The 27500-nt window shown below is 47.7% G+C and overlaps 2 protein-coding genes and 1 pseudogene across 2 annotated transcripts in view; 1 reads left to right on the top strand and 2 right to left on the bottom strand.

The window, feature by feature from the left end:
* The window catches only part of Atp6v1e1 (ATPase H+ transporting V1 subunit E1), an 18588-nt gene extending 2388 nt beyond the window's left edge, over positions 1–16200 (top strand). The window contains exons 2-9 of the mRNA XM_028761094.1: positions 1657–1722; positions 4192–4301; positions 5041–5107; positions 9446–9535; positions 10175–10243; positions 12103–12197; positions 15073–15160; positions 15684–16200. Of these exons, the coding sequence (XP_028616927.1) occupies positions 1657–1722; positions 4192–4301; positions 5041–5107; positions 9446–9535; positions 10175–10243; positions 12103–12197; positions 15073–15160; positions 15684–15746 (648 nt within the window). The 3' untranslated portion in view covers positions 15747–16200. The remainder of the gene's footprint in view (positions 1–1656; positions 1723–4191; positions 4302–5040; positions 5108–9445; positions 9536–10174; positions 10244–12102; positions 12198–15072; positions 15161–15683) is intronic.
* LOC114615345 lies at positions 5740–6785 on the bottom strand (annotated as a pseudogene).
* A 1338-nt stretch (positions 16201–17538) lies between the features above and the next one.
* The window catches only part of Slc25a18 (solute carrier family 25 member 18), a 17739-nt gene continuing 7777 nt past the window's right edge, over positions 17539–27500 (bottom strand). Inside the window, exons 2-10 of the mRNA XM_028761144.1 lie at positions 26606–26688; positions 24822–24944; positions 24640–24695; positions 23685–23775; positions 22416–22534; positions 19586–19751; positions 19186–19340; positions 18662–18737; positions 17539–18166 (exon numbers count right to left, since the gene is read on the bottom strand). Coding sequence (XP_028616977.1) covers positions 18025–18166; positions 18662–18737; positions 19186–19340; positions 19586–19751; positions 22416–22534; positions 23685–23775; positions 24640–24695; positions 24822–24944; positions 26606–26640 — 963 coding nt within the window. The 5' untranslated portion in view covers positions 26641–26688 and the 3' untranslated portion in view covers positions 17539–18024. The remainder of the gene's footprint in view (positions 18167–18661; positions 18738–19185; positions 19341–19585; positions 19752–22415; positions 22535–23684; positions 23776–24639; positions 24696–24821; positions 24945–26605; positions 26689–27500) is intronic.

The raw sequence follows: 27500 nt of genomic DNA, 5'->3' as shown, positions 1-27500 counted from the left end.
TCCAATTTAATGTCCGTTTGGTTTGGGACAGGTGGTTCTGGGCTTAGGTCCTCAACTTGGTGGGCAAGCACTGAGCTGTAAACTCCCTTCTCTTCCCTCAACATTTGCCTTTTAAAAAAAAAAAATCTAGGGAGTATGGTCATTTATTTATCAGATTTTCTAAGGGACCAGACTCTAGAACAGTTTATTAGTGGGATAGCAGAGAGGAGAAAAGGCCTTTTTAAAGGTCTGGGTTTTTCCCCCTAGCTCGGGGTGGAGTTAAATGTCCTTAAGGGTTGACTCATTTCTTAGACTCTGGTTGACTGTAAACAGGCTCCTGCCTGAGTTTAAATGTGTGCCTTTGCTCTAGGCTGCACTGATGAGGGCAGACCTGTAGCTGAGGCCCAGCATAAGGATGCAGGGGATACAGGATTGAATTGGTTCCACCCAGGGAAGCTGACTGCATCTGGGAGCATTTATAAACACTGAGCACTTGGTTAAGGTATAGCTGTGCTTTTGAGACAGGTCACTCTGCATGCAGTCAGGCTGGTTCACAGATTCCCTGTCTCTGTGTCCCCTCTGCAGGGATTACAGGCATGTGCTGCCATGCCCAGCTTTTAAACATACTTTTTAAAAATAACCTTTATTTCTGTCTTAGGATTTCTATTGCTGTGATAATCCCCATGACCAAAAGCAGCTTGGAGAGGAGTTTATTTCTCACACACTCATCTCAGAGGAAGTCAGGCAGGGTCTGGAATAGAGACCATGGAAAAACTGTCTAGGGGTTTGTTCCTCATGGCTTGCTCAGCTTGCTTTTCTAGATATCCTCCGACTACATGCCCAGATGTGGCACCACCTGCCCAGATGAGGCACCACTCGCAATAGGCTGAGCCCTCCCAAATGAAATCACTAATTAAGAAATGTCATTTAGGCTTGCCTATAGGCCCATCTCATGGGAGACATTTCCTCAATTGTGGCTCCCTTCTTTTCAGATAACTCTTGCCTGTGTCATTGTATCAAGTTGACAAGAACAAAACAAACAAAAAAACCTAAAACCCAACCAGGACAGTAGGCTTACTGGGTAAAGCACCTGCTGGCAAGCCCGATGGTATGAGTTCAGTCCCTGGGATGCACATGGGAGGAAGAGCTGACTTCTACAGGGGCTGATCTCTGTGGCGTATGTGTACGCGTGCACACATACACACACACACACACACACACACACACACACACACACACACACAAATGGAGAAAGAGAATCCAGATACTTAGGTGCTTGGTATAGGAGGTGCCCTGGGAACACAGCAGTGGGAGATTCAGGAGGTGGTGTTAAGCTGGGCCCTCAGGTGCTAGCCAGGTGAAGACTGGATCATGGGGAAGGTGGGGTGTATGTAAACACCCTCAGGTGAGGAGGACCTGAAAGGAGCGGCCATGATGACAGCTGCATCTGAAGAGCCTTCCCTTGCTGGTTTGTTCCGGATGGTGCTTCAGAGGGAAGCAGCAGTCAGGCTTGTACATGCTACAGTCTGCACTGGCCACATGATCCTGATTGCCATGAAAAGTGTCACATAGACAGGCAGGGCTGGAACTTGGTAATCCTCTTGTGACTACCTACTGACGGTGAAGTTAGATGTCATTGTTTTCTCTTACTGAATTAACATGTCTTTTCTCATATAGATTAAGCACATGATGGCTTTCATCGAACAAGAAGCCAATGAGAAAGCAGAAGAAATAGATGCGAAGGTGAGATGTTTGTTGTTGTTGTTGTTGCTGCTGCTGCTGCTGTTTTTCTCAACACAAGGTTTCTCTGTGTAGCCCTGGCTGTCCTGGAACTGGCTTTGTGTGTAGACCAGGCTGGAACTCACAAGGAGCAGCCTGCCTCTGTGTCCTGAGTGCTGGGATTAGAGGTGTGTTTCACCACTGTCACAGGATGTGTCCTGTTTTTATTACATCATACAAAGAAACTAGTTTCATTATATATCATACTTATAAGATTTACTTTTGAGGCTACAGAGATGATGGCTCAGCAGTTAAGGCCACCCCTGCTCTTTCCAAGGTCCTGAGTTCACTTCTCAGCACCCACATGGCAACTCACAGCTGTCTTTAACTCCAGTTTCAGGGGACCCTGCACCCTCACACAGATATAACATGCAGGCAAAACACTAATGCACATGAAAGTGAGTACATCTTTTTAAAGAGACTCTTTTTTAAAAAGGTCTACATATTTGTATGTGTATGTGTGAGACTGCTGAGTGTAAATTGGCACCATGTACGCGCAGGTATCCTTGGAGACCAGAGGCTGTTGGGTCCCCTGTAACTGTAGTTAGAGGAGGTTGAAAGCCGTCTGCTGTGGGTGCTCAGACCTGAACCCAGGACCTCTAGTAGAGCAGCGTGTGTCCTTAACAGCTGAGCCATTAGTCCAGTGCCACTTAGATATTTTCCAGCTGCATTTTTGGTGGGGGTGGGGCTGGGTGGAGCTCGGAGAACAACGTTCTGGTCAGTTCTCTCAGGTCTCTCCTGCCATGTGAGTCCCTGGAGCCTCTACTTTTCTTTTTCTTTGAGACAGAGTGTCACTCTCCCAGGCTGGCCTCTAACTCTGCAATGTAGTCATAATTGCCCTTGAATTTGTGTTCTCCTTGACTCCTATGTCCTAGTGCATGATAGCTGTGTAGCCATCTTACCTGTCCTACACCATGCTGGAATTGAGTGGCAGTCATGCAAGCACTCTACCAATGGCTAGATCTTTCCCTAGCATCCTTTTTTTTTTTTTAAATGTTTTTGCTGCCTTTTTAAAATTATTATTTTTTTTTTTTTTTTTGGTTTTTCGAGACAGGGTTTCTCTGTGTAGCCCGGGCTGTCCTGGAACTCACTCTGTAGACCAGGCTGGCCTCGAACTCAGAAATCCTCCTGCCTCTGCCTCCCAAGTGCTGGGATTAAAGGCGTGCGCCACCACCGCCCGGCTTATTTTATTTTTTTAGAGATTTATTTACTTTTTATTTATATGAATACAGTGCAGCTGTCTTCATACACACACTAGAAGAGTGTATCCAGGTCTTCAAATTTGTTTTTGTTGTTGTTGCCAATGTTTGGTTTTGTATCGTTTTTGAGACAGAGTCTCACTATGTAGACCAGGCTGGCCTCACACTCAGGAATCTGCCTGCCTCTGCCCATGAGTTTGGGGAATAAAGGCGTGTGCTATATCATACTCAGTTATGGAGTCTTTTTTTGTTTTCTTTTTTTTTTTAAATTTTTTAAAAGATTTATGTATTTATTTTATATGAGTATACTGTGGCTGTCTTCAGACACACCAGAAGAGGGCATCAGATGCCATTACAGATGGTTGTGAGCCACCATGTGGTTGCTGGGAATTGAACTCAGGACCTCTGGAAGAGCAGTCAGTGCTCTTAACCGCTGGGCCATCTCTCCAGCCCCTAGTTATAGAGTCTTATTGCTTGAAAGTCATCAACATTTGATTCACTACCAAGAGCATGTACAGGAATCTGGTAGCACATTCCTGGAATCCCAGCATTTAGGAAATAGAAGCAAGAGACTTCAAGGCCAGCCTAGGCTTTGTTAGAATCTGTCTCAAACAGAACAAAAACGATAACTGCAGGCAGAGCCAGGAGGATTGCCCACGAGTTGATGACCAGGAAAAGAAAATACTCACGAGTAATGGCATATATAAATTCTAACTTTAAAATGACTGTTAGGGTTGGAGAGACTGCTCATGGCTAAGAGCATTACTGCCGTTACCTAGGACCAGAGTTTGGTTCCCAGCACCTATATCGATGGCTCGGGGCCACCTGTGACTTTAGCCCCAGGGGACCTAACATCCTCTTCTGGCCTCCATAAGCACATGCGTGTACATGGCATACACATTTAAAAACCAAGCCAGTGCAGTGGCACAGACTTTAATCCTAGTACGTGGGAGGCAGAGGCAGATGGGTCTCTGTGAGTTTGAAGCCAGCCTGGTTTACAGAGTGAGAGTTCCAGGACATCTAGGGCTACATAGAGAAACCCTGTCTTGAAAATACAAGAACAAAACAAACAAACAAAAACCCCACGCTGTCTTTGAGGAAAGTGTTACAATAGATTTTCTGTTTCAGATAGGGGCTAAGTAAACAAATCAAAAGTATTCCTGGTTCCTGGGAGCTCCAAATAAAAGGATCAGCCAAATCCAGTGTAATAAATTAACATATTAGTTCTTCATAGGCAGAAGAAGAGTTCAACATTGAGAAAGGTCGTCTTGTGCAAACCCAAAGATTGAAGATTATGGAATACTATGAGAAGAAAGAAAAGCAGATTGAGCAGCAGAAGAAAATGTAAGTAAATGATGGTTATTGCAGTAAACTAAAGAAGCTTCCATGTTGTAGCCCAGACTGGCCTGAACTTGTTGGTTCTCCTGCCTCCACCTCCCAACTGGGATGACAGGTGTGCACCACCATAAGTGACTTATGCAGTGCTGGGGATTGGAACCATAGCCTGGTGTCATCCACATGCTCCTCTGGCCTGCAGAGCTGTGTCCTCAGTCACTGAGCTTTAAGTCGGTGACCTCAGGCCACAGGGAGTAGTAGCTCAGTGGGACAGTGCTTGCTTGCCCTATGCAGGACCTCAAGCTCCATTCCCTGAGATCTGCTCTTCACCCAAGAAAAGTTCAAAATGCTGGAGACAAGAGAACACTGGAACAGAAACCTTAGCTGGAGTGGTGGCTCATATCTGAGATGGGAGGGTCACAACAAGTTCACAGATGGAAGAACAAACAGGGTCCACAGCAGTCCTTATCTTCAAGCAAACAGGGGGAAAGAAAGCTGGGCATGTGGTGTGCTCCTGCAGCCCAGCAGAGTCAGATCTCGGAGTTGAGCTCCCCCAGAGCTACAGTGAGACCTTGTCTCAAAAAGCAGGAACAAAACTGAGAGAACACAGAACATCACAGGGTTACCTGAAGGTTATTTATTGTTTATCAAGGGTCTTTGCTCTAACGTGGAAAGTTGTGTATTTTTCTGTAGTCATTGTTTTGTTTTGTTTTTATGTTGTATTGATATTCTCCCATCCCCTTTGTAGTCAAATGTCCAACCTGATGAATCAAGCAAGGCTCAAAGTCCTCAGAGCAAGAGACGACCTCATCACTGTGAGTAGCTCCTAGTAGTTGTGAAACTAGAAAATGCTTATTCACTTGCTCTCTATAGGGATTCACTAGGCAGCATTTACAAATAACAGAGTGTTTCGTTGCTTTTGTGTTTGGTTGGGTTGGCGGGTTTTGTTTGCTTGCTTGCATTTGTGAAAGTTATTATGCAGTTGGCATAAACCTTGACCCTCTAGTTCTAGTGCAGGGTTACAAGCATATACCTACTCAGGTTTAGGAGCACTTTTAGAAGAGCATACGTTCAGTGAATCATTGTACTAGACATTAACAGTAGACACAGGCATGGTAGCAGTCTGGCCTTGAGTTCGGTGAACTCTAAGCTAATGGCATGTAAGACAGGATTAGATCATACAAGAGCAAGAAGCAAGCCAGAGTACACGAGGGAGGGGCTGAATACAGGGCCGTGAATGTGAAACCAAGAGCCAGGCCTGCTCGCAATTAAAAAAAAATCAGGGCCGCCGCCTTAGCCGAGCCGCTCTCCTGAGCCGCCGCCCGCCCCTGCCGGCGTCCTCGCTCGCTCCCTGCGCAGCGGAAACATGGCGGCTGGAAGGGAGTGAGCGAGCCGCCCGCGCCCCGCGCCCCGCGCCCCGCGCCGCTGTCGCCCTCAGTCATTTTCCTTACAACTGAAACTCTGGGAATTCAAAATTAACATCCGTACCTGTGAGCTTCTTGTACACTCCAGAAAAGTTTCGACCTTGTGCTCCATGTTGTTCTGCTGTGCTTTGTCTAAATGAACTTTCATAAACTGGTTGCCATCCAGTTTCACTCGGATCCTTTTACCCACAATTTCACTTAGGAAGACCAAATCCCCAAGGATGGGGTCCTGCCCTGCTGTCAGGGTGCAGCTTCTGGAGTGCTTTTACTTATTTTTCATGCGGCTTTTCTGGATTGGTTTGGGCAGAATCCTCCTCTGAGCAATGAAGACTGCATGCTTCACCCTAAACTTTTTCTCCAATTCATGAACTAGCAGGACTTGGATATTCTGGAAAGATTTCAGCTGAGGAACTGGTACAAAAATTATGAAGCTTTTCGACCACCAACAATTTCAATTTCTTTGGCCGCGGTGATAATTGAGTTCCTGCAGCTGCACCTTGAGATCTGAGCTCATCTCCAGCTCGAGCAGCACCTGAGAGATGCCAGACTCAAACTTGTCTGGCTTCTCACCATTGGGCTTCACAATCCTGGAGCTCGGGCTGAAGATGGCTTCGTCTTTTCAGAGTGCCGGCTTAGAAAGAGGCACAGCTCTTGCAAAAACAGCTCATATCCGTGTCGTAGAAGAGCCTTGTAATTTTTGTGCTGCTTGTAGCTGCTTTCATACTACAATAAAAGAACTGAAGTGTTTCAGCAGATACTACATGGCTCATCAAACTAAAAGTATTAACATTTTAAAAAGATTTTTAAAGTTTTATTTTATTTATATGCATATTTTTCTGGCATATAAGTGTACCACGTGTGGGCAAATGCCCTTGAAGACCAAAAGAGGACTTCAGATCCCCTGGAATTGGCATGCCAGAAGGTTGGGAACCAAACCCAGGGTCTCTGCAAAAGCAGCCAGTGTTCTTAACTACTGAGCCATTTCTCTAGATCCCGCTAACATTTTACAGAAAAGCTGTGTCACTGTCTCAACTGGTTCTACTCTGCCCAAGACTCTTCTGTTTTTCATGTTGATTTGACATAGATGCATTGTTAAACTGAACAGTCCTGGCCATTGAAAATTTTAGGATGGTTGGCCTTTTTTAAGAAATAAATTATTATGCTAGTTCCTGTTGTTATTGTGAAAAAAAAAAAAAAAAAAAAAAAAAAAAATCAGTTAGCTGTGCGGTGGTGGTGCACACCTTTAGTCCCAGCACTCAGGAGGCAGAGGCAGGTTGATTTCTTGAGTTCCAGGATGGTTCCAGGCCATCCTGGTCTACAGAGTTCTAGGCCAGCCAGGGCTGCACAGAGAAACCCTGTCTCAAAAAGAAAGTTTTTTTGTTGTTGTAGGCAGTATCACAAACAGCATATATAGTTTTCCATTTAACAAGAAAACTGTCATTTAGAAAATACTGTGGTCTGTTGGAGAAGAAAGTCTTCAGAAAGCAAGCTCTTAGCTCAGTAGTGAGATCTTGGGTTAGGGTTCGAGACTGAAAGGATGCCAGCTGTGCCTCTGGCAGCTGTGGAAGCACCTCAGCAGTCCACGGCCGGAACGTCGGCACTGAGAAGGTGAGGGCAGCCTGGGTTACAGTGACCCTGTATCACACATAGTACAGCGGTCTTGATGGTGCAGAACCCAGGAGTAACCTGAAGAAGATCCTGTCTCAAAAGAAAAAAAAAATCATTTTCTCATGAATTGTCTTCATGGATTTTTTTTAAATGTGTGAATTCTTTGCCTGTACGTATGTCTGTGTGTCATGTGCGTGCCTTGTACCTTTGGAGCCCAGACTCCAAAGTCAGACTCCCTACAATTGGAGCTACAGACAGTTGAGAGCCAGCAGTGTGGGTGCTAGAAATCAGACCTCAAGAATAGTCATCTCTCTAGTCCTCATGAAGTGTGTGTTTGTGTGCGTGCGTGCGTGTGTGCATGTGTGTGTGTGTATGCTTTTCTTTTTTCTTTTCTTTCTTTCTTTCTTTCTTTCTTTCTTTTTTTTTTTTTTTTTTTTGAGACAGGGTTTCTCTGTGTAGCCCTGGCTGTCCTGGAGCTCACTCAGACTCACATAGCTCCTCTGCCTGCCTCTGCCTCCTGAGTGTAGGGATTAACAGTTGCACCACTGCCACCCAGCTGTATGTGCACTTCTGATAATATTTTGATGTCAGATTGACCCAGAAAACTTTGTAAAATTCTTTGTAAAGAACTTTATTTTAGTTCTTCTACAGTAAAATACTCAATGGGGTTGGAACTGTTTTCCTTTGTAGTAGAATGTTTGAAAGTGGAGCAGTGAGCATGTTTCATGTCTGGGAGGCTCTGGCACTGGTGTGACTGGGTCCCCAGCACCACACTGAAACTGAGCATGGTGGTGCACATCCCCAACATTCAGGTGGCAGAGACGGGGAGCACTGCAAGTTTGAAGCCACCCCCGGCTACACTGTAAGTTCCAGGTCAGCCATGGGTACATAGTGAGACTGTCAAAAACAAAAAGGAAATTAGATGTATGACTGTTTTGAGCAACCAGTTTGTGCAGGATCACTGGTAACCGAGGAGAGAAACATCCCCGTCCTCCCCGTGCTTGGCTGGAGAGCTGTTTCAGATGGGAAGCCGGGAGACAGTGGCACAGCGGAGTTCCAGCTTGGTTGTTCCCCGTTGACCTGCATGTATTTATATTGTTATCCATTTATTAGCTTGTCTTTTTAAGCTAGTGACATGTTAGCAGTACTGCCCTGCTGAGCTGGAGCCCCAAACCCAGCTCTACTCAGGATTTCTTGGCTGATTTTAAGCTTTTGTTATTGTTTGTTTCGTTGAGACTGAAACAGGTGTGTCACTCCAGCTCTTTATAAAAGTGTTTCACAGTTGAGTTGTCTATACAATTACTGTTCAGGGGATGTAACCCCCACTAAGCCACCAAATAACAGCCTGTAACTTGAGCTGACTTAGATGTTCCTGTGCAGCCAAGGGTGGCCTTGAACTTCTTAGTTTCCTGCCTCCACTTAGTGCTAGGCTTACAGGGATGCACCAGGGTGGCCAGTTTTATGTAGCTGGGGGTGGATCTAAGCCCAGGGCTTCTTACATGCTAAGCAGACATTACCAACTGACGTATATCCCCAGATTGTTGCTGGTTTTGTTGGTGATGTTGCTTGTTTGAGTTTGGTTTGGTTTGTTTTCTTTAAGACAGGGTTTCTCTGTGTAGCCCTGGCTGTCCTGGAACTCACTCTATAGACCAGGCTGCTCTGGACTCTTTTAGCTCCACCTGCCTCTGCCTCCCGAGTGCTGGGGTTAAAAGTGTATATGTACTTGGCTCTTTGTTTTAGACAAGGTGCCAGTAGCTTCGAATCTGGAACTTCCTATGTAGTTGAGTGATGCTCTGGACTCCTGATCACTGACCCAGCAATGCAAGCATAAACCACTATGCTAGCTCCGACATTCAGACTTCCCTGTCTGGATTAGAGTTACAGGCAAGCGGGTCTGCTAGACTGAACTCTGTAAGAACAAGAATGGTGTTTCCCACCAGCACGTAGCAGTGTATGTAGCAGTCACATATGTTATCGTGTGTTTAGTGAGCCATGGGCTAGCCACCTAGCCATGGGCTGTGAGGTGAGGAGGAGCTGGATGGCGGCTGTGGGGTAGATGGAACAAGGATGGGACGTGGACAGAACGTAGATGTACACATTTTCTTCTTTCCTCTTCTGTAGGATCTGCTAAATGAGGCAAAACAGAGACTCAGCAAGGTGGTAAAAGATACGACCAGGTACCAAGTGCTGCTGGACGGGCTGGTCCTCCAGGTATGCTTCCATGCCTAGTCCGCCACGTACAGCTGCAGTGCCGAGCCTTTAAAATGTCTGCCAGAGACCAGCTCCATTTGCCCTTCTTAACTGCTTTTCTTCCTCTTGCCTGTGTCTGTGGTGTATCGCACAAGATGGCAACACCTCTTGTCTAAGACTTGAAGGTGTTACTGCTATTTCCTATGATTGTACAGTTCTTTGTACCTTTCTAGTTAAATCCACCTGCCTGCAGTTTTGAAGTTTCCCACATTGATTTGACCTTTAAAATACTTCGCTTTAACCTCGTGTTTAGTGCTAAGGACAAAGTTTGGTAGTAAGGGTAGAATGCTTGCTTAGCATGTGAGAGACCCTCAGGTCCAACCCTAGCACCTAGAGAAAAGGTCAGGCAGTTGTTTGCTCCTGGGTTATGATCCCATTCTTTTACTCATGTTAGTCCAGAGTGTTTGTCCTCAGTCCGGCTAATCGGACTCCATTGGAATTCAAAGTCTCTGGTTCCAGTGTGTCAGTCTTAATACCAGGCTGTGTTCTCTGTGTTCTCGTGCTGCCTGTTGTCTTTGCAGAGCTTCCCTGGTGACACCGGAAAGATCTGCAGGACACTGTGCTGGATTTTCCACTATAGACTCTGATTGCTTTTTACAGGGCTTGTACCAGCTGTTGGAGCCTCGAATGATTGTGCGTTGCAGAAAACAAGATTTCCCTTTGGTGAAGGTAAAAACCTTTGTTGTTGTTGTTGTTATTATTATTATTATTATTAGCAGTAGTTATTGCTGTTGAGCAAAGGGAACAAAGTATCAAGAGACTGATTCAGTTGGTAGAATGATATCAGTGAGGGAAGGCAGGCAGGAACTGGAGGCAGGCACTACTGCAGAGGCTGTGGGGAGTGCTGCTGGCTGCCTTGCTCACCCTGCCCTTTGTTTTGTTGTTGTTGTTTTTGTTTTTTCTTTTTGAACCAGGGTCTCGTTATGTATCTACTCCTGACGGACCGGAACTTGCTATGTAGAGTAGGCTGGCCTTGAATTCAGAGAGATCCTGTTACCTCTGAACCTAGCTGGAATTAAAGGCATGTGTTACCGTAGCCGGCTTTCACCTGCTTTCTTGTAGAGCTCAGCCCGTGGTGGCAGCACCCACAGTAGGCTGAACCCTCCTGCATCAACCACTAACTAAGACAGTGCCTTACAGACATTCTTATCTACAGGACAGTCTTATGGGGACATTTTCCCAGTTGATAGCCCTCTTCCCAAGGGACTTCAGCATGTGTGAGGTTGACATAAAACTAGCCAAGCCCATGACATATAATAGGGTCCAGTATATAAAATAGACTGGGCACAGGCAAGATGGCCCAGCAGGAAAGCTGTGGAAGGACAGAGCTAACTCCTGCACATCCTCCTCTGACCTCTGTGCATACATAAATGAATACTGTAAAAGCAGAAGTAGTCAGTCCACAGGGCTGGAGTGATGGCTCAGGGGTTAAGAGCACCGACTGCTCTTCCAGAGGTCCTGAGTTCAAATCCCAGCAGCCACATGGTGGCTCACAACCATCTGTAAGGCATCTGATGCCCTCTTCTGGTGTGTCTGAAGAGTGACAGTGGACTCATACATTTTTAAAAGTAGTCCACACTTCACTTGTTTATTCTCCGTTGTAACAGTAGCATCTTCTTTCAGTGTCTGTCTAGTCTGGGGCTTCTTATGTAGACCAGGCTGGCCCTGAACTCACCTGGCTCTCAGGTAGATTTTTGAACCTGGAAGTTAGCTTTTATTGCTGTTCCAAGTAGAGCAGCCACAGTTGAGAGGTAGTGATATTGCAGGGCCATGCTTAGCACTGAGACTCACAATGACCGTCTCTGAAGTGGCTTCTGTGAGCTGAATGAGTGCCTAAGGAAGGTCCGTCTGCTGGGTTTTGAGGAAGGGCTGTACAGTTTTCTAGGTGGTTATGTTGTTCTGCATACCTTCCCACGATGCAAAGAAGGTTCTTGTATCTTTTTGTACTTTTTCAGTACTTTAATTAAAAATTGTGTATATGTATGGATATTCTGCCTGCATGTGTGCCTGTGTACCATCTGTGTGCCTGTGTCCTCCCAGGCCTGAACGGGTGGTGGGTTCTGTGGATCTGGACTCAGATGGTTGTGAGCTGCCTTGTGGGTTCCGGGAATCATATCTCAGGGCTCTGGAAGAGCCTTTGTTCTTAATCTAACTAGCTCTCCAGCCAAGGGAATTCTTTATAGTGGCTGTTATAAGGGGAGTGAAGCCTCTCTTAGTAAGAGATGCCATCCTTACTTCCGAGCTGCTGGATCCCCACCCCCACCATGCAGCTGATACTACACTGTCTGCTGCCCACACCTCATACCTGAGCTCTGTGGACTGTCCCTGGAGTTCCTGGTATGTCCACTCTGTTGCCAGGCCCATTGAATCTTCATAGACAAGCCTGTGTCTCTTCCTCTCACCCGTGTGCAGACTCCCATTTCCCCCTCATCCTCAGGATCCAGGAATGGCACCGTTAGGACCTCCTCAGCAAAGCTTGCTTTTACTTGAAAATCTTTCATTGTTTTCTGTTTGCACCCCTCCACCAGGCTGCAGTACAAAAAGCAATTCCTATGTATAAAATTGCCACCAAAAAAGACGTTGATGTCCAAATTGACCAGGAGGCCTACCTGCCTGAGGAGATGTAAGAATCTTTCTGTTAAATCTGCTTCTTGTTATGGGAATGGCCTTGGTGATGAGCCTTTTAGAAAGTGTTTCCTTTATTGTTATTATTTTGGGGGTGTATAGCCTCAGTTGGTTTCTATTGCTGCAACACTACGATAGAAAAGCAAGTTGAGGAAATGGTTTATTTGGCCTACACTTCCGGATCCCAGTCCATCACTGGAGGAAGTCAGGATAGGAACTTATGCAGGGCTGGAACCTGGAGACAGGACCTGATACAGAGGCCATGGAGGGTGCTGCTTACTGACTTGCTTCATATGGCTTGCTCAGCCTGCTTTCTTATAGAACCCAGGTCCACTACCGCAGGAGTGACACCACCCACCATGGTAGGCCCTCCCCCATTTATCACTAATTGAGAAAATGCTTTACTGCTGGATATCATGGAGGCATTTCCTTAACTGAGGCTCCTTCCTTTCTTCTGGTTCTATTTGTATCAACTTGATACAAAATCAGCCAGTACAATGGGAAAGCCCATACCTGGATTTAATCCTCAGCCCTGACTAAGAACACTGTTTTCTTGGGTGAGGTCTTTGCTGCAGGAGAAAGATGTGGTTGTATTCTCCAGGTACCTGGGTCTGTTTTCCTGTCATTACTTCAAACTGGTCTTGAGGTCAGGGCGGCAACACTTTTTCCATGGGAGTGTGGAACATAATCCTAGGAGCTGTTGGAAACTAGCGTTTATGCCCAGAGCTTTCTGTCTGCTGTCACATTGCTACCACTGTCTAACCTGGAGCAGGATCTTGGGGAAATTTGAACTAAATGGAAAGAACTTTAGGCTTGGGGATGTGAAATGGTTGAGAACATTGGCCATCAAAATTAGATTTGGGGATTTGGGGTTTTGTTTCATTTCTTGCTACACCAAGTAGAACTCAGGATGTCATGAAATCATGAGTCAAATGTGGGTTTGCTTTACTCTGTCACGGGCTGTCTAAGAGGTGTTGTAATATGTATTTTGTCTCACTGAGCGTTTGTTTTTGGTTTTTTGTTTTTGTTTTTTCTGGTGGTGAAAGGATGAGACAGGATTTCACTCTGTAGACCAGGTTGGTTTTGTTAATCCGGAGGCCGGGATCACAGGCATGGCTCACCATGCCCAGCTGACTTCATTAAATTGAAGCAATCAATTCAAATGAGATCATGTCTAGGCAGCGCTCAGTGGTGCCGATGTGCTATGGAAACTGAGTGTAAAGACATCAGGTACAGGGGCTGCTCCTCCCTGAGGCCTTGTCAGAGAGGAGAATAGCAATGAAATGGGCTGGGGTGCAGCTCGGTAGTTGAGGGTGTGCATAGCAGGTGTGAGACTGAATGCCATCATCAGCACCAAAGAGAGAGAAAGGGCCTGTGCTTCCCATTGTGTGGTATTGTCAGGTCTGAGACAGCACTGCCATGCCCAGGTATACTAGTATTTCCCAATAAACACAGAAAAAGCTGGGCATGGTGGCACTTGCCTGTAAGCACAGTACTTAGAATGCTGTAGTAGCAAAAAGATGGTCAGGAGTTCATGGCCAGCCACATGAAGATGCAAATCCTGCCAACTGTGAAGCTGCCGAACTGGGCAACATAACTACAGATGACAGGAGACAGGCAGTTCTTGTCTGCAGGATGCATGGGTTAAATGTTGTTTTCAGAAATGTTGTTTTCAGAGCCTTTTGAGGGTTAGTATTACAGTTACAAGATTGCAGACTTACTGTTTTGGGTTAAGTGGTGTTTGTTTAATATGGTTAATATTCCTTTTCCAGTTTCTCAGAGTGCATTTCCTTATCCACTAAGTCTCTTACATAAGACTCAGAGGTTACTGGGAAGGTTAGGAAGCCACAGAAGGCTGGAGGCTCATCAGGAGTGCTGTGCTTGGTCAGGAGGCTGAGGCAGGATAGCTAAAGCTTATTACTTCTCAGCCTCTTGGCTCCGAGCAATGATAGCGTGTTTGAGGCCAGTTTGGATTACACAGGAAGACCCTGTCTCAGAACACAGAAGGAAAGATGTCAGCTTAAGCTGACATCCAGTGCTTGCCGAGGTCGATTTTGCTTATTCTCTCCCTCAATATCCTCACATCCCCCACAAAACACACCAGGAGTCAGGATCTCAGCAGAGTACCATCTTTAGTGCTGTGGAGACTGGAGAGGAAAAGAGGTAGGCACAGAAAGGGGAAGATGGCTGCGGCTATGGCCACCATCCACCGAAACATCCCTAGTAGAAATTACAAATCCTTTTCTAACCTGTGCATAATGCCATGTGCCTGAAATCTCAGCAGAAGCAGGAGGATTTTTAGATGGTAAGTCCCAGGCTAGCCTGGGCTACCTAGTGAGGTGTGTCTCAAACAGTATCTAGGCCCTTGTCTGATAGTCTGCTTATCTTGGTAATTGACAGAACTGGTCGTTTGTAGGTGAATCTTGTTCCCCATGGTTCCTTGAAATACAACTGACCTGTGTATGGCTCTTGAGTGCTGAGAGGCTTTGAGGAGAGTGGGGACATGTGAGGGTGGCTAGAGGCAGCCAGTAGGCCGTCAAGCATGTTGAGTCACTGTCCTTCCTTTGTCAGCAGCATGTAGGTGCCACGTCTCCAGTAGGCTGCCTGTTGATAGCTCAGAGAATTGAAACTGTTCCCACCTTGCTGGGGAGGGCTGGCTAGAACTGAACAGCATGCTGTAACCCCATGGCTATGCTCAGCACTCACTGTACCGTGTGTGAGGGACAGCACTGTAAGGTGGCTCTGAGGCTGTGGATAGTGTTGCCCTGTCTACACTTTACATGTCTAGGCTGTCTTGTGCTGAGGGTAGTTGTCATGGATGCACACCTTCCTTCTCAAGCCCACTACTTTGTGACTTTCTGTGTTCTCTGTAGAGCTGGTGGAGTTGAAATCTATAATGGGGATCGCAAGATAAAGGTTTCCAACACTCTGGAAAGCCGCCTGGACCTCATAGCCCAGCAGGTGAGTGAGTGCAGACTCTGGTTACTTACCGACTGGCACATACTGCAGAGAACTCAGGCCCTTCAAAGTGAGTGCAAGGGCCGCTGTCTTCATGTCTCCACGTTTGCACACTGAACCCAAGGCTACAAGCCTAAAGTGCTGGTCATCTTGTAGGCATGGTGGTAAGCAGTTTCTGTTAACTGTCTAATCCCTGACTTAGAAGTATAGAACAGGGTGTGGTGGTGCATGCCTACAGGCAGGCAGAGCTCAGTTCAAGGCCAGCCTGGCCTACAGAGTGAGTTTCAGGACAGCCAGGAGTTCACACACTCTGTGTCACAGGCTGTGTACAGTAATGACTTCTGGTCTCTTTTTCCCTGTCCCTTTTGTAAGCAGTAAGCCCATAGTATGACGGCTTAAGTGTCTGGCACAGTACTGCAGATAGGGCAGGTGTGATGTGCTTAGCTCTGATGTCCTTTCCTCACATGGTGGTTAAGACTGTCTACAAGTTCCCTGACTGAGGTCCTGATTGACTACTTCTTTACAGATGATGCCAGAAGTCCGCGGAGCCTTGTTTGGTGCAAATGCCAATAGGAAGTTTCTGGACTGAACCTCAGAAGGTGCAGTTCACCCACGGCTGTGCTCCTGGAGAAGCAGATTATCTGTGTGGCTTCCTCTTTCTGTTCTAATACTGGTAATCAGTGAACACCTTCTACAGCTAATGCCCTTGGCTCAGTGTCAACAGAAGGGCCACTTGGTGTGGGCAAGAACCCAGCCCTAGCTCATCTGATGCCACAGCTGTGCACTGGGTTTGCAGCGGGATGGGAGGGGTCAGATGCGCTGCGCGGCCTCACCAAGGACCCATTCTGTCCTGCTCTAGTCTAGAGTGAGTTGTGCATGCTGTTTGTGCTCTTTGTGCGTAAGGTACACGTGAGGCTCACATTCCGCCAGTAACACTAGCTTCACTGTTACTGTTTAGGTCTAGTCTTCCTTCTCTGTAAATGTGATTTAAAAATCTAAGCCACAGATGTTCTTTATTTATTAAAATAAAAGGTTTATGTCGATTTGGTTGTCATTCTGTATGTAAGGCACCGAGTTTGTGATTTGAGAGTAAGTTCTGTTGGGCACAGTAGCACGCATCAGTATCCTAGCTGTGGTAGAAGGATTGTTTGAGGCCAGCCTGGGCAACAAAGAAGACCCCACTGAGGAACCCAGAGAGGAACTATCCCAAATTCCTGCCATGTATTAGCCACTCAGAGGCTCCCTCACTAGACTTTCCTGCAGCTCTGTGACCAAATGAATACCACACCCAGGTGTTCAGTCTTCCTGTCCTGGAGGCTGGACAGCTTTGTGCTAGGAGTAAGCAGGGGCTGCACCACTGAGCCGTGCAGTGTGTCTTTGGGGTTTTAACTGCCTTGCCTTACAGTGAATAAGGCCATTCAGATGGATTATTTGCATGCACATCTGCCTACTCCCCCAGACCCGAATTTTACGTTAGGTGGGACTAATGGAGGTGCTTTTCAGTTTGGGGGTTTGTCAGGGTCTCGTGCAGTGTAGACTGGCCTAGAACGTGCTTACTGGCATATGGTGACCTTCAATTTCCTATCCTCCTGTCATCAGCTCCTAAGTGCTGACTACAGGCATGTGCCAGCCTAAGTTTATGTGCTGTTTATCTGGTGCTGGGGATGGAACCCTCTGCTGACTGACTAGGTACCAGCCCTTGTTCCTGTTCTTCATTTGTCTGGCATTATTCCACTTCTTTTTTTTTTCTTTTTTTCTTTTTTTTTTGGCTTTTTCGAGACAGCGTTTCTCTGTGTAGCCCTGGCTGTCCTGGAACTCACTCTGTAGACCAGGCTGGGCTTGAACTCTTGAACTCAGAAATCTGCCTGCCTCTGCCTCCCAAGTGCTGGGGTTAAAGGTGTGCGCCACCACTGCCCGGCGCATTATTCCACTTCTGTATGGCAGGCTACAGAGGAAGGAATTGAGGTCCTTGAGACTTGGGCTTCTTGGAGTTGGCATGGTTATGAAGTGACAGGTAGAGGCGAAACTCAAGTGTAGGATCTGGAGAGATGGCTCGGCGGTGGCCAGCTCTTCCTGAGGACCTGAATTAGTTCTTAGTGCCCGTGTCTGGCAGCTCACCACTTCCTGTAACACAGCTTCAGGGGATCCAGCGCTGTCTTGGGGTCTCCCAGGGTACTCACACAGACACACATGCATGTCAATTAGTAAATAGTTATTTTTAAAAAGCCAAACTCTTTCAGTGTAAAATTCCCCCCCTCCCCCGCCATCCACTCTCCACTCTTGAACAGCAGTTGGAAGATGGTAGTGAGCTGCTGTGGGCCCTACAAGCCACAGCTGGCTTCTGCAGAAGCTAATCCCTTGCCAGTCATCTGCTATGCTGATTCCAGGACAAGGATTTAACCAGCTTTATTTCAGATCATGACCCACAGCATCCGTGAGGAGGGATCTGGGTCCATACTTGAGGCTGGGTATCTGGGTGTAGGTTCAGCCCAGGTGCACTTCTGATCTGTTAGAGCATCAGGGCTAGGATTGACACTAAACCCTCACAGGACGATTCTGTGCCGCGCTTGCCTGCAGTGGGAATGTTAGTGTAGAACAGCCCTTCTGTCTTACTGCACATGGTCCTGTCATAGTACACAGGCCAGTTCTATTATTAGACATAGGTGGTAAGGCCTTCTGAACTTCCCTGTACCACAAAGTTGAATCTTCATAAAGGAAGATGAGGGCTCTACTCACTTAGTAAAATGGGTCATTTCTTCTGAGGTAGCACTACAAGTTAGAGACCATGTGTATCAGGGTGGGCATCTTCCAGTACTGCCACCCAGTTCCCTAGGGCCAGAGGTGACAGCAAGAGGTGATGCATTAGATTACTCAAAGCACTTTAAGATGCGCTCTCCGATGCCAATGAAGTAGACACCCTGGGCAATCCCGAAGAGGGGAGCTATGACCAGCGCACGGCAGCCTGCTCCCTTCATGAAGGCTGCTGCTCCCTCCTGCGTCCAGAGCTTCCTGTGAAGAAGGGAGAGCTTGGTAGTTGAAGGCTACACTCACATTTACTCGGGACTTTTTGTTGGATTTGGGGAGAAGGTCTCTAGGTGTAGCCCAGGCTGTCTCTGGGCTGCCGTAAGTCTCCTGAGTGCTAGGACTATAGGATTACAAACCCTGAGGCTGCAAGCACACAGCATCTCCACACTTCCTTTGAGACCAGAGCTCACTGTAGGTTAGGCTGACCTGCGGTCCTCTCAGGTACTAGGCCGAAGACTGGAGCCATTAAGCCCCATTTGGCCAAGTATTTGTGCACCTTCTTTAGACTGTTGTTAGAGAGGAAGCTACTTAGCAATCTGGTGGGAGGAGTGGGGAGAAGCAGAGACTCATGGGAGAATCAGAAGCTCTGATTCTCTGTAGCATTCTCCGAGAAGTGAGGGCCAACACATTCCAAAGCAATGCCAAGTCCTGCCAGGAGCTGCATCTTGAGCTGGGTGGTGTCTGGGACACTGGACTCACCTGGCACAGTCAGTGACTCCACTGTAGGTGTCCTCCCCCAGGCCTCTCTTGAGGGTCTGGATTCGAGTCTTCAGAACTGAACGAAGCGGAAGCTAGAGTAAGTGACGACTCCCGAGCTTGTCTTTGTGCACACTAAGTGGGTGGCCCTGTGACCAGGCCCTGGGAGGGCCAGTGGTGTGGCTGGGAGCGGAGCAGCCTTCTTCCTCAGCCTCCCTCTAGCAGAACCTGTGAGGGACTGGGAGTGGCCCTGAGCACAGGGGGAGCATTTCCACATAGGGTCCCCAGTGTTAGCTCTCACATGCAAGACTCAGGACTACCTGGAAGCAAAGGCCTCTGGGAGGGGAGGGGAGGGGCTGTGTGGTGACAAGGAACACTGGGGACACCTCAGCGTTTGCTCAGGGCCTTTGGGGAGTTTATGCCAGTGACTGAACACTAAGGTTGTTGAGGATTGGGGCTTTCTGGAAGCCTAACTCATAAAGCAGGATGACCCTTAAATCCCAAACCCTAGCCCTCTCCACACCTACCATCCAGAGGGGTGACAGCCACCGCTGCCACAGAGCCTGCTGCGCAGCCTGCCACGAAGGAGTGTGTGAAGGAAGCCTTGCCGGTGAGCTCGCTAACCCCGAATTGGTTCAGGTTTGCAAACAAAGGGAAGTAGATGATGGAGAAGGGAATGTCCCTGCAGAGGAGAAGGATGACCTCTGGGTAGCCCTCTCCACAGCCTCCCCAGGACCCGTGGGGGTGTGGCAGATGGGAGAAACACCCCCATTTGCCAAAGAGGAAGTTCTTCCCCTGTCCTTCTCCTCCCCACCCCGACAAACACTCCCAGCACCTGTAACCTGCCGAGGAACCAGCTACAGTTCCATAGGGAAGCAATTTGGTAAGACTTTTAGAGGCCTTGGGGCCCAGGAAGGAAGGGCTCACCTGAGGAGAGTGGCACCCAGGCCCCTGTAGAGACCAGAGAGGCCCTGAGTGCGGAGCAGCTCCCGGGCAATGAGGGTGGCCGATGGGCGCCTGTGGGCGGAAGTCGAGCCAGTGCTGTAGGGCCGGGAGGTGGGCGTGGCTGAGGCAGAGGCCTGATGACAGACAGCTGGAGAGAAAAGGCAGCCGCATCTGCACCAAGCCAACAGGAGCCCAGGTGTGCATGATGTCACCTCAATTAGAGTCCACCCAGCCTGATTAAACCCCTTCGATGGCCTGCCGTTTTCACGCAGTCACACCCTGCTAGCACTTTGGGACAGAAACAACCTGTGTTCCGCTTAAAGTTAGAAGCAACCAGCAAATGCCTTTGTCTGCTAGGGTTGCCTGTTTCAACCAACAGAACCAAATGTAAATGTGAGTGACCAGAGTGTTGCTGGTTTATGTCTGTAATCCTAACATTTGGGAGGCTGAGACATGAGGATGGTGAGTTCAATGTCAGCCAACCTGGGCTGCATCACATCAAGGCTGTCTTACTGGAAGACTGGATGGATGGATAGATGGATGGATGGGAGGATGGGAGGATGGACGGATGGATGGGAGGATGGGAGGATGGACGGATGGATGGATGGATGGGAGGATGAGTGGATGGATGGATGGATGGAAGGATGGATGGATGGATGGAAGGATGGATGGATGGGAGGATGGATGGATGGGAGGATGAGAGGATGGATGGGGGATGAGAGGATGGATGGGAGGATGGATGGGAGGATGGGAGGATGGTTGGAGGGGGTAGGTGGGTGGATGGTTACATAGGCGATTGATAATTGGTATGGTAGAGCTTGTGGGTCCCACTAAAGACCACAGGATTTAATGTACAGAAACTATGTATTTAGAAGTCAGTATTTAGCCGGGCAGTGGTGGCGCACACCTTTAATCCCAGCACTTGGGAGGCAGAGGCAGGCAGACTTCTGGGTTCAAGGCCAGCCTGGTCTATAGAGTGAGTTCCAGGACAGCCAGGGCTACACAGAGAAACCCTGTCTTGGGAAAAAAAAAAGTCAGTATTTGCTTTGACATAGTACCCATGCATTTAATTAGTCAAGAACCTAAGGCAAAACTATGGCTTAAGCCTAAGATAAGAGTTCAAGGTGAGTTAGGGCAGTATGGGAAAACCCCGCCTCCAATCAAAATGGGCTAGAAGACCCTGGGTTTGGTCAAATGAAACAAGTGTTCAGGCTCTTTGCCCACAGGAAGTAATTATGGCTCACATCCCAGCCTTCCTTAGCATCCATCCTGTAATGCAAGAACAGAGGTGATTCATTGCTTACATTTCATTTTTTCTCTTCTTGGGGGGAGAGGGCAGGGTTGCCTCACATAGCCTAGGCTAGAAGCTAGGACCTGGGTTACGGCTCAATGCCTGAAGGCTTACCTAGCATGTGCACTGCTAAAATTCCATCCCCAAGTTATGGGGGTGGGGGAAGGAAAGTCCCAAATGGGAAACCAGACTCCTGCTCACTCGGCCGATTATTTGAAGCTTGTAAGCCTGAGAAAGCCAGAGGGAATCCCCCACCAAGGGCCCTGTGCACATGTGGTTCTTTAGCCTGGGCTCTGAGCTCCTGGTTCTACCTCTTAAGTCTCGGGATTACAGACAGGTAAAAGCCTCTTGGGGCTGGTGAGATGGCTCAGTGGTTAAGAGCACTGACTGCACTTCCAGAGGTCACGAGTTCAAATTCCAGCAACCACATGGTGGCTAACAACCATCTGCAATGATATCTGATGCCCTCTTGTGGGTGTCTGAAGACAGCTACAGTGTACTTACATATAATAAATAAATAAAAATTAAAAAAAAAAGCCTCTCTTACTTTTATACTCGTTTTCCTTGTTTGGATGGTTGGTTTGAGAGGTTGTTTATTTTTGTTTTTTTGAAACAGGGTCTTACTATGTAGTCTTGGCTGCGTGGAACTCAACAGAGATCCACCTGCCTCTGCCTCCCAGGGCTGGCATCAAAGGCTCGCACCGCCACACGAGCTTTATTGCTTATCCAGGTTGAAAAGATGACAAGGCAGGCTCCTCTTGGCAGACAGGGACACAGGGTTTCCTGAAGCCACTGGTGCTATCCCAACCTGGAGTTTGGCTGTACTGCAGCACAAGCGAGCACAGCTGAGCTGGTGGTAGTGGTGTTAGGTGTGTCACACAGTAGCTTCTCTAGCCAGACACTGGGGTTTATCCCTGAGGAACCTCGGGGCCCCTGGCTCTTCCTTAAGTGCCTAGTCTCCTTGTTTGTACTGTATGTGTGGCACTGTCAGCATCCTGGTTTGTTTTTCCATATTTGAAATTTAAAACATTTATTAATATATATATCTGTGTGTGTGTGTGTGTGTGTGTGTGTGTGTGTGTGTGTGTGTTTTGCCTGCCTGTGTGCATTGCCCCGAGGAGGCCAGAATATGGCATCTGGAACAGGGTTTATTGATGGTTGTGAGCTCTCATGTGTGTTAGAACTGAACCCTAGTTTTCTGGAAGGACAGCAGTGCTCTTCACTGCTCAGCCATCTCGCCAGCCCACTAAGCCCCATTTTAAAGAAGCTTCAGAAATACAGCCTGAGCATCAAGGCATTATCATGGAAGTATGAGATGTGCTTCCGTCTTCCAGAATCCAGACTCTTGCTTCTGCTCCTTGGGCTGGAGCTGAAAGGGTTAAAGGCATCACCATGAAACACAGTTCTGTTGACTTAGAAGCCAAGTACACACAGAACCTGGCCGGTTGGGAATATGTGTGCAGCATGACCTGTGCTGACTGACCCAGGCTTGCTGATGCCATGAGTTGGGATGTGCCTCACCTAAGCGGCCAGCATCCTGCAGCTGAATCTTGAGCATTTCCATGGGACAGGTAATCACCACCTGGCATATTCCAGCCCCACACCCGGCCAGCATCTCCATCTTCAGGTTCCGCTGTGACCTGTGGAACCAGGAGCAAGAAGGTCCTTCTTAGTCTCAGGCCAGCCCTACCCCATTCTGCCCATTCACCCTCCTTGGTGGTTGGAACTGGTTTGTTTGTTTATTTGTTTGTTTGTGTTGTTTTAAGACAGGGTTTTGGGCTGGTCAGATGGCTCAGCAGTTAAGCGTACTGGCTGCTCTTTCAGAGGTCCTGAGTTCAATTCCCAGAAACCACATGGCGGGTTACAACCATCTATCTATACGAGGAGGATCTGGTGCCCTCTTCTGGCCTGAGGATGTATATGCAACAGAGCACTCATACATTGAATAAATTTTTAAAATAATAAAAACAGGGCAGGGTTTCTCTATATAACCCTGGCTGTCCTGGGACTTGCTCTGTAGACCAAGCTGGGATCAAGGTCACAGAGATCTGCCTGCTCCTGACTCCTGAGAGCTGGGATTAAAAGCATGTGCCACACTTGGCTCTTTTTGGTTTTTGAAACTGTATGTAAGACAAGCTGTCCTGAGTTTTGCTGTAGTCCTCCTGCCTCTATCTCCTGGCTGCTAGACTTACAGATAGCGCCTTTCTATCAGAGACTATGGCCAGGCAGCTTGTGTATCCTCGTTGGAGTCAGAAACCATCAACACCAATGTGATGTCAGGTTCTTGCTCCAGCCTCCTAAGTACCATCCCTTAGGACAAGGGGCAGAGGGGAACACAGAAGAAGAGAGGATTTGGGGGCTGATGTTTAAATTTTGTCAGCTTGTTGGGTGTGACCACTCAAGGTTATAATTTTGAGCACTCAGGAGGTAAAAGGCCAGAGAATCATTGTAAGTTCCAGGCCAGGCAAGATCTAAATAGGGAGACCCTGTCTCAAAACAAACAAACAAACAAACAAACAATGAAAAACAGGAAAAAATTCAACAGCTAGTTGCTAAATACATCTGGGTATATACTGTATGTTCTGTATTCTCTTGAATATACAGTCTCTTCCACATTCCACCAGCTCACCCTCTCCCTTCACTTTCTATATGTCAGACACAATGGCCTCAGCCACATGTGCATGTACAGACATATAGATGCATACAGGTAAACTGAAGCATGCTTGCAACCCTTGGCACCCAAAAGGTAGGCACATAGTGAAGCCCCTCCCCTCCATCACTTGTTCTTACCCATCTTGCATGAGCAGCTGCCGCAAGAAGTCATTCGCTGCCAGCTTGATTGCCTTCTCTGGAGTGACCAGGGTGAGGTTTACTGCAGCCCCTGGAGGAGAGAAATGAGGAGGAGCTGCGGCTGCTGTGGAGGTGACACAGCTCCAGGATAAACATGGCTAGGGGAGCCAGGCAAGGGGACACAGTCTAGCTTCCTGAAAAACATTCATTTTTCATTCTCTCTCCCTAACACATCTTCCTCTTTGATTTTTTAGTCTGTTATTGTGTTGTGGACATGCATATGCCCGGGCACACAAGTGGCAACCAGAAGACAACTTTGCGCAGTTAGCTTTCCCCTTACATGGTTCTGGAATCAAAGTCGGGTTGCTAGGCTTGTGTACAGCACTTTAGCCAGATGTGGCTTGGTTTGGGAGTTGGGGGTCTTAGTACATGGCCCAGGATGACACAGAACTCACAATCCTCCTGCCTCCTTAGTGTCAGCGTGACAGGTGTGTCAGTGTGAAGCTTCTCCACCACCCCCTCCTTTTTTTTTTTTTTTAAACTTTGAGACAGGATCTCACTATGAGAACAGGAACTCACAGAGATCCATCTGCCTCTGCCTCCCAAGTGCTGGGATTAAAAATGTGCACCACCATACCAGCCTGGTTTTTTGTTTGTTTGCTTGCTCATAGCTTTATGGGTTATTGTCTATGTTGGGGAGAGTAAGGGGGCGGGGCAGAGGCAGACTGGGGCACTTGCTTTTAACATAGCACAACCAGGCACCTTGAAAGAGGCCTTAGCTAGAAGCATCTGCCTCTACATTGAAGGCTCTTGAAAGTTGGTGTAGTCCAGAGCAGCTCTCTGGGTGGAATGAACACCGATACCTCTGTGCTACAAGCTCACAAAGTGTGGGTTGTACACACTGCCCCATCATCCTGGGTAGAGGAGTCTGAATTCTGGATGTTCAGAAGCCCACCTCGGTACATGCCCAAGAAGCCCTCAGCACGTGCGGTCTTCATCAGGCAATCTGTCCTAGAAGCAGAGGCCAGAGAGGAAGTCAGCCGGGTCCAAGTGGGCCTCTTCCCCTTCCCGGGCACACCTCGGATGGCCTTGTTCTCCAGATCCCTCCCTGCCTTCACGTCTCCCACCAATACCTACATTCCTTTATACACATCTTTCCCCTGCTGGTTCTGCAGTCGGGTCTTGGCAAGGTCAATGGGAAAGACGCAGGTCACCCCCACGAGACCTGCTACACCTCCATTGAGGAGTTTTGCAGTGATGCTAGGCCATGGGGAAGAGAAAAAGAGAAAGTGTGAGAAGGTTCTCCCCCTCAGCCGGCTTGGGTAGGGGACACGAGAGCGGGGCCAGGCAGAGAAAATCAAGGCTGGCAGCTGCTAAGCTTCCAGAGTGCCCCCTCCTCAGCACCCTCCTTCCACACAGGCTAGGAACCTCTCTCCAGGAAGCCCATGCTTACCTGCCTGATCGGCTCACACTAACCCATAGTGAAGGGTTTACCGAGCTAAGATATTGCAGGCCTGCTGGGAAGGGAGCCCACCAGGGAGTTGGCAGGCCTTAGCTTGGCCTTCAAAGATGCCCTCCAGAACTGCCATCAAGGTTGGCTCTCCAGCCTCTCACCCTTGGAGGCCTGTGAGGAAGTTTTCAAACAAATTCCAACTTTATTTTCAGTTGAAATGTGAAGACAATGTGGTGCAGCTGGATCTTGACTGTTGACTTGGGCACGGTGTCTCAGTTCTCTGAAACGTCATTACCCTTTTCTAGGGACTGTATGAGGACTAAATAAGCATCAGGTAAATGACAGATATTGTTAAGGAGATGATATCCTCCAGGCTAGAGAGATGATTCACCGGTTAAGAGCATTTGCTTTTGCAGAGGGCCCAGGTTCAATTCCCAGCACCCCCATGGCAGCTCAGGACCATGTGTAACTCCAATTCCAGCAGACCGACACCCCTTTCTGACCTCTGTAGGCACCAGGCATGTGTGTGTGCATGCACATGCACACACATACACATACACACACATACAGTATCCAGGCAAAGCATTCAGATACACATAAAATAAACCTAAAAAACTCTTTTAAAGGATAAAATACCCTGACTATGACCTTGTGTGCTTCTTAGCGAGAGATACCTAGGACTAGTAAGCAGTATATTATCTACTCCAGCTCAGTAACCACTTGCTTTAGGTAACATGACTTTCTTCCTGGTTAAGGATAGGAGTCTGGGAATAGAAAACAGTTTCCTCAGACGCCTTGGAAAACAGTGAAATGTTCTTGTCTTTCAGTCCAAAGGCAGACATGAGGAAAATATTTGAGACAGAATAACTGTGCTGGAGAGATTGCTCAGCTATTAAGACCACCACTGGCTGCTTTGTCAGAGGTCCTGAGTTCAATTCTGAGCAACCACATGGTGGCTCACAACCATCTCTAATGGGATCCAATACTCATCTAGTGTGTGTCTGAAGACAGCTACAGCGTACTCATAAATAAAAAATAAATAAATCTTAAAAAAAAAAACCAGAATAACTAGCAACAAAGAAGCATGGCTTAAACTTCCCTGTGAGAGTCAAAACGATTGAAAACAATGTTGCCAGGGAGGAGAGTTTAGGGAGGAGCTCCTGGAGCCCAGGCTGCCCACAATCTTACTACGTAACCAAGGCTGGCCTTAAACCTAATCCTTGAGGCTCTACCTCCCAGAGCTGGGATATAGGCATACACCATTATAGTATGGCCAGCTTGCAAACCCCATTTTAACAATATTGGGGGGTGGGCGCTCTGCTTGTTTATTTGGAGAAACGCACATTCTGGGCAATGGGCCTCATTTGCTCTCCCCATTCACTCACTCTGTTCTCATCATCTAGAGCTGACACTGATGGGCTGATGCCATAGCAACCCTTCTATAAATTGATTGTCCCCCTGTGCCTACCTCAGGTCTTGGCTGGACATCCTGTGGGCGATCATCCACGACAGCTCCCAGGACACAGGCTGTGGGGCCCTCACAGGCAGCTGCTGTTGAGGCCAGTGGAGAGGGAAGAAATGGTCTGTCCTTGACGCTACCCTTCCATAGAACTGGCAAGACATGGAATTCCTCATGCCCCTGTGTGTTCCATGTCCCCACTTCCTATAGCTATTGGAAATGTGTATCCAGACAGAAATCCTTGTTTGGACTTTGAATCAGAAAAGGAAGGGAGATGAGAGAGTAGATACCTAAACTAAAAAAGCTGTTCCCAGAGGCTTCCAGGGGGAGTTATGGGAGTAGTGGAGACATGGGCTATGAAGAGTTTCCCCAGAGCACCTCTCCCAGCAGACGAGGCCTGCAATGCTTCAGTTGGTCTCAAGTAGCTTGTTTTGGGAGTTTGAGGAATGAAGGTAGACGTGACACTTGCAACCCGGCTATGTAATAGATGACGATGACTTTGAATGACTGATCTTCCTGCTTCCATCCAAGTGCTTAGGATTATGGGTACTGGCCATCTGCCTGGCACTTAGTATTCTGAAGTTTCATGTGAACCCAAGCTGTGCTCTGCATTTCCTGAGTTAGGTTGGTTTATTTGTTTTGGGACAAGAACTTCCTTGTAGGACAGGCTGACCTGGAACTCCCAGGGATCTATCTTAGCCTCCTGAGTGCTGAGGTCACAGGTATGTGTCACCATGACTGGTGTTGCATTGATCATTGTCACAAATGGAAAATACTGAATGGGGAATACAATAATTGGAGACTTAAAGCACAAGATCTGAGTTCAAGGCCTGCCTGAGTTACAAAGTGTTACAGTGTGTGTGTGTGTGTGTGTGTGTGTGTGTGTGTGTGTGTGTGTGTGTGT

This window comes from Grammomys surdaster, unplaced genomic scaffold (genome assembly GCF_004785775.1).
Source record: "Grammomys surdaster isolate TR1022 unplaced genomic scaffold, NIH_TR_1.0 126660, whole genome shotgun sequence".
In the NCBI taxonomy this organism is placed as follows: domain Eukaryota; kingdom Metazoa; phylum Chordata; class Mammalia; order Rodentia; family Muridae; genus Grammomys; species Grammomys surdaster.
Note: the sequence above shows the minus strand (reverse complement) of the source record. Positions and strands in the feature narration are given on the sequence as shown.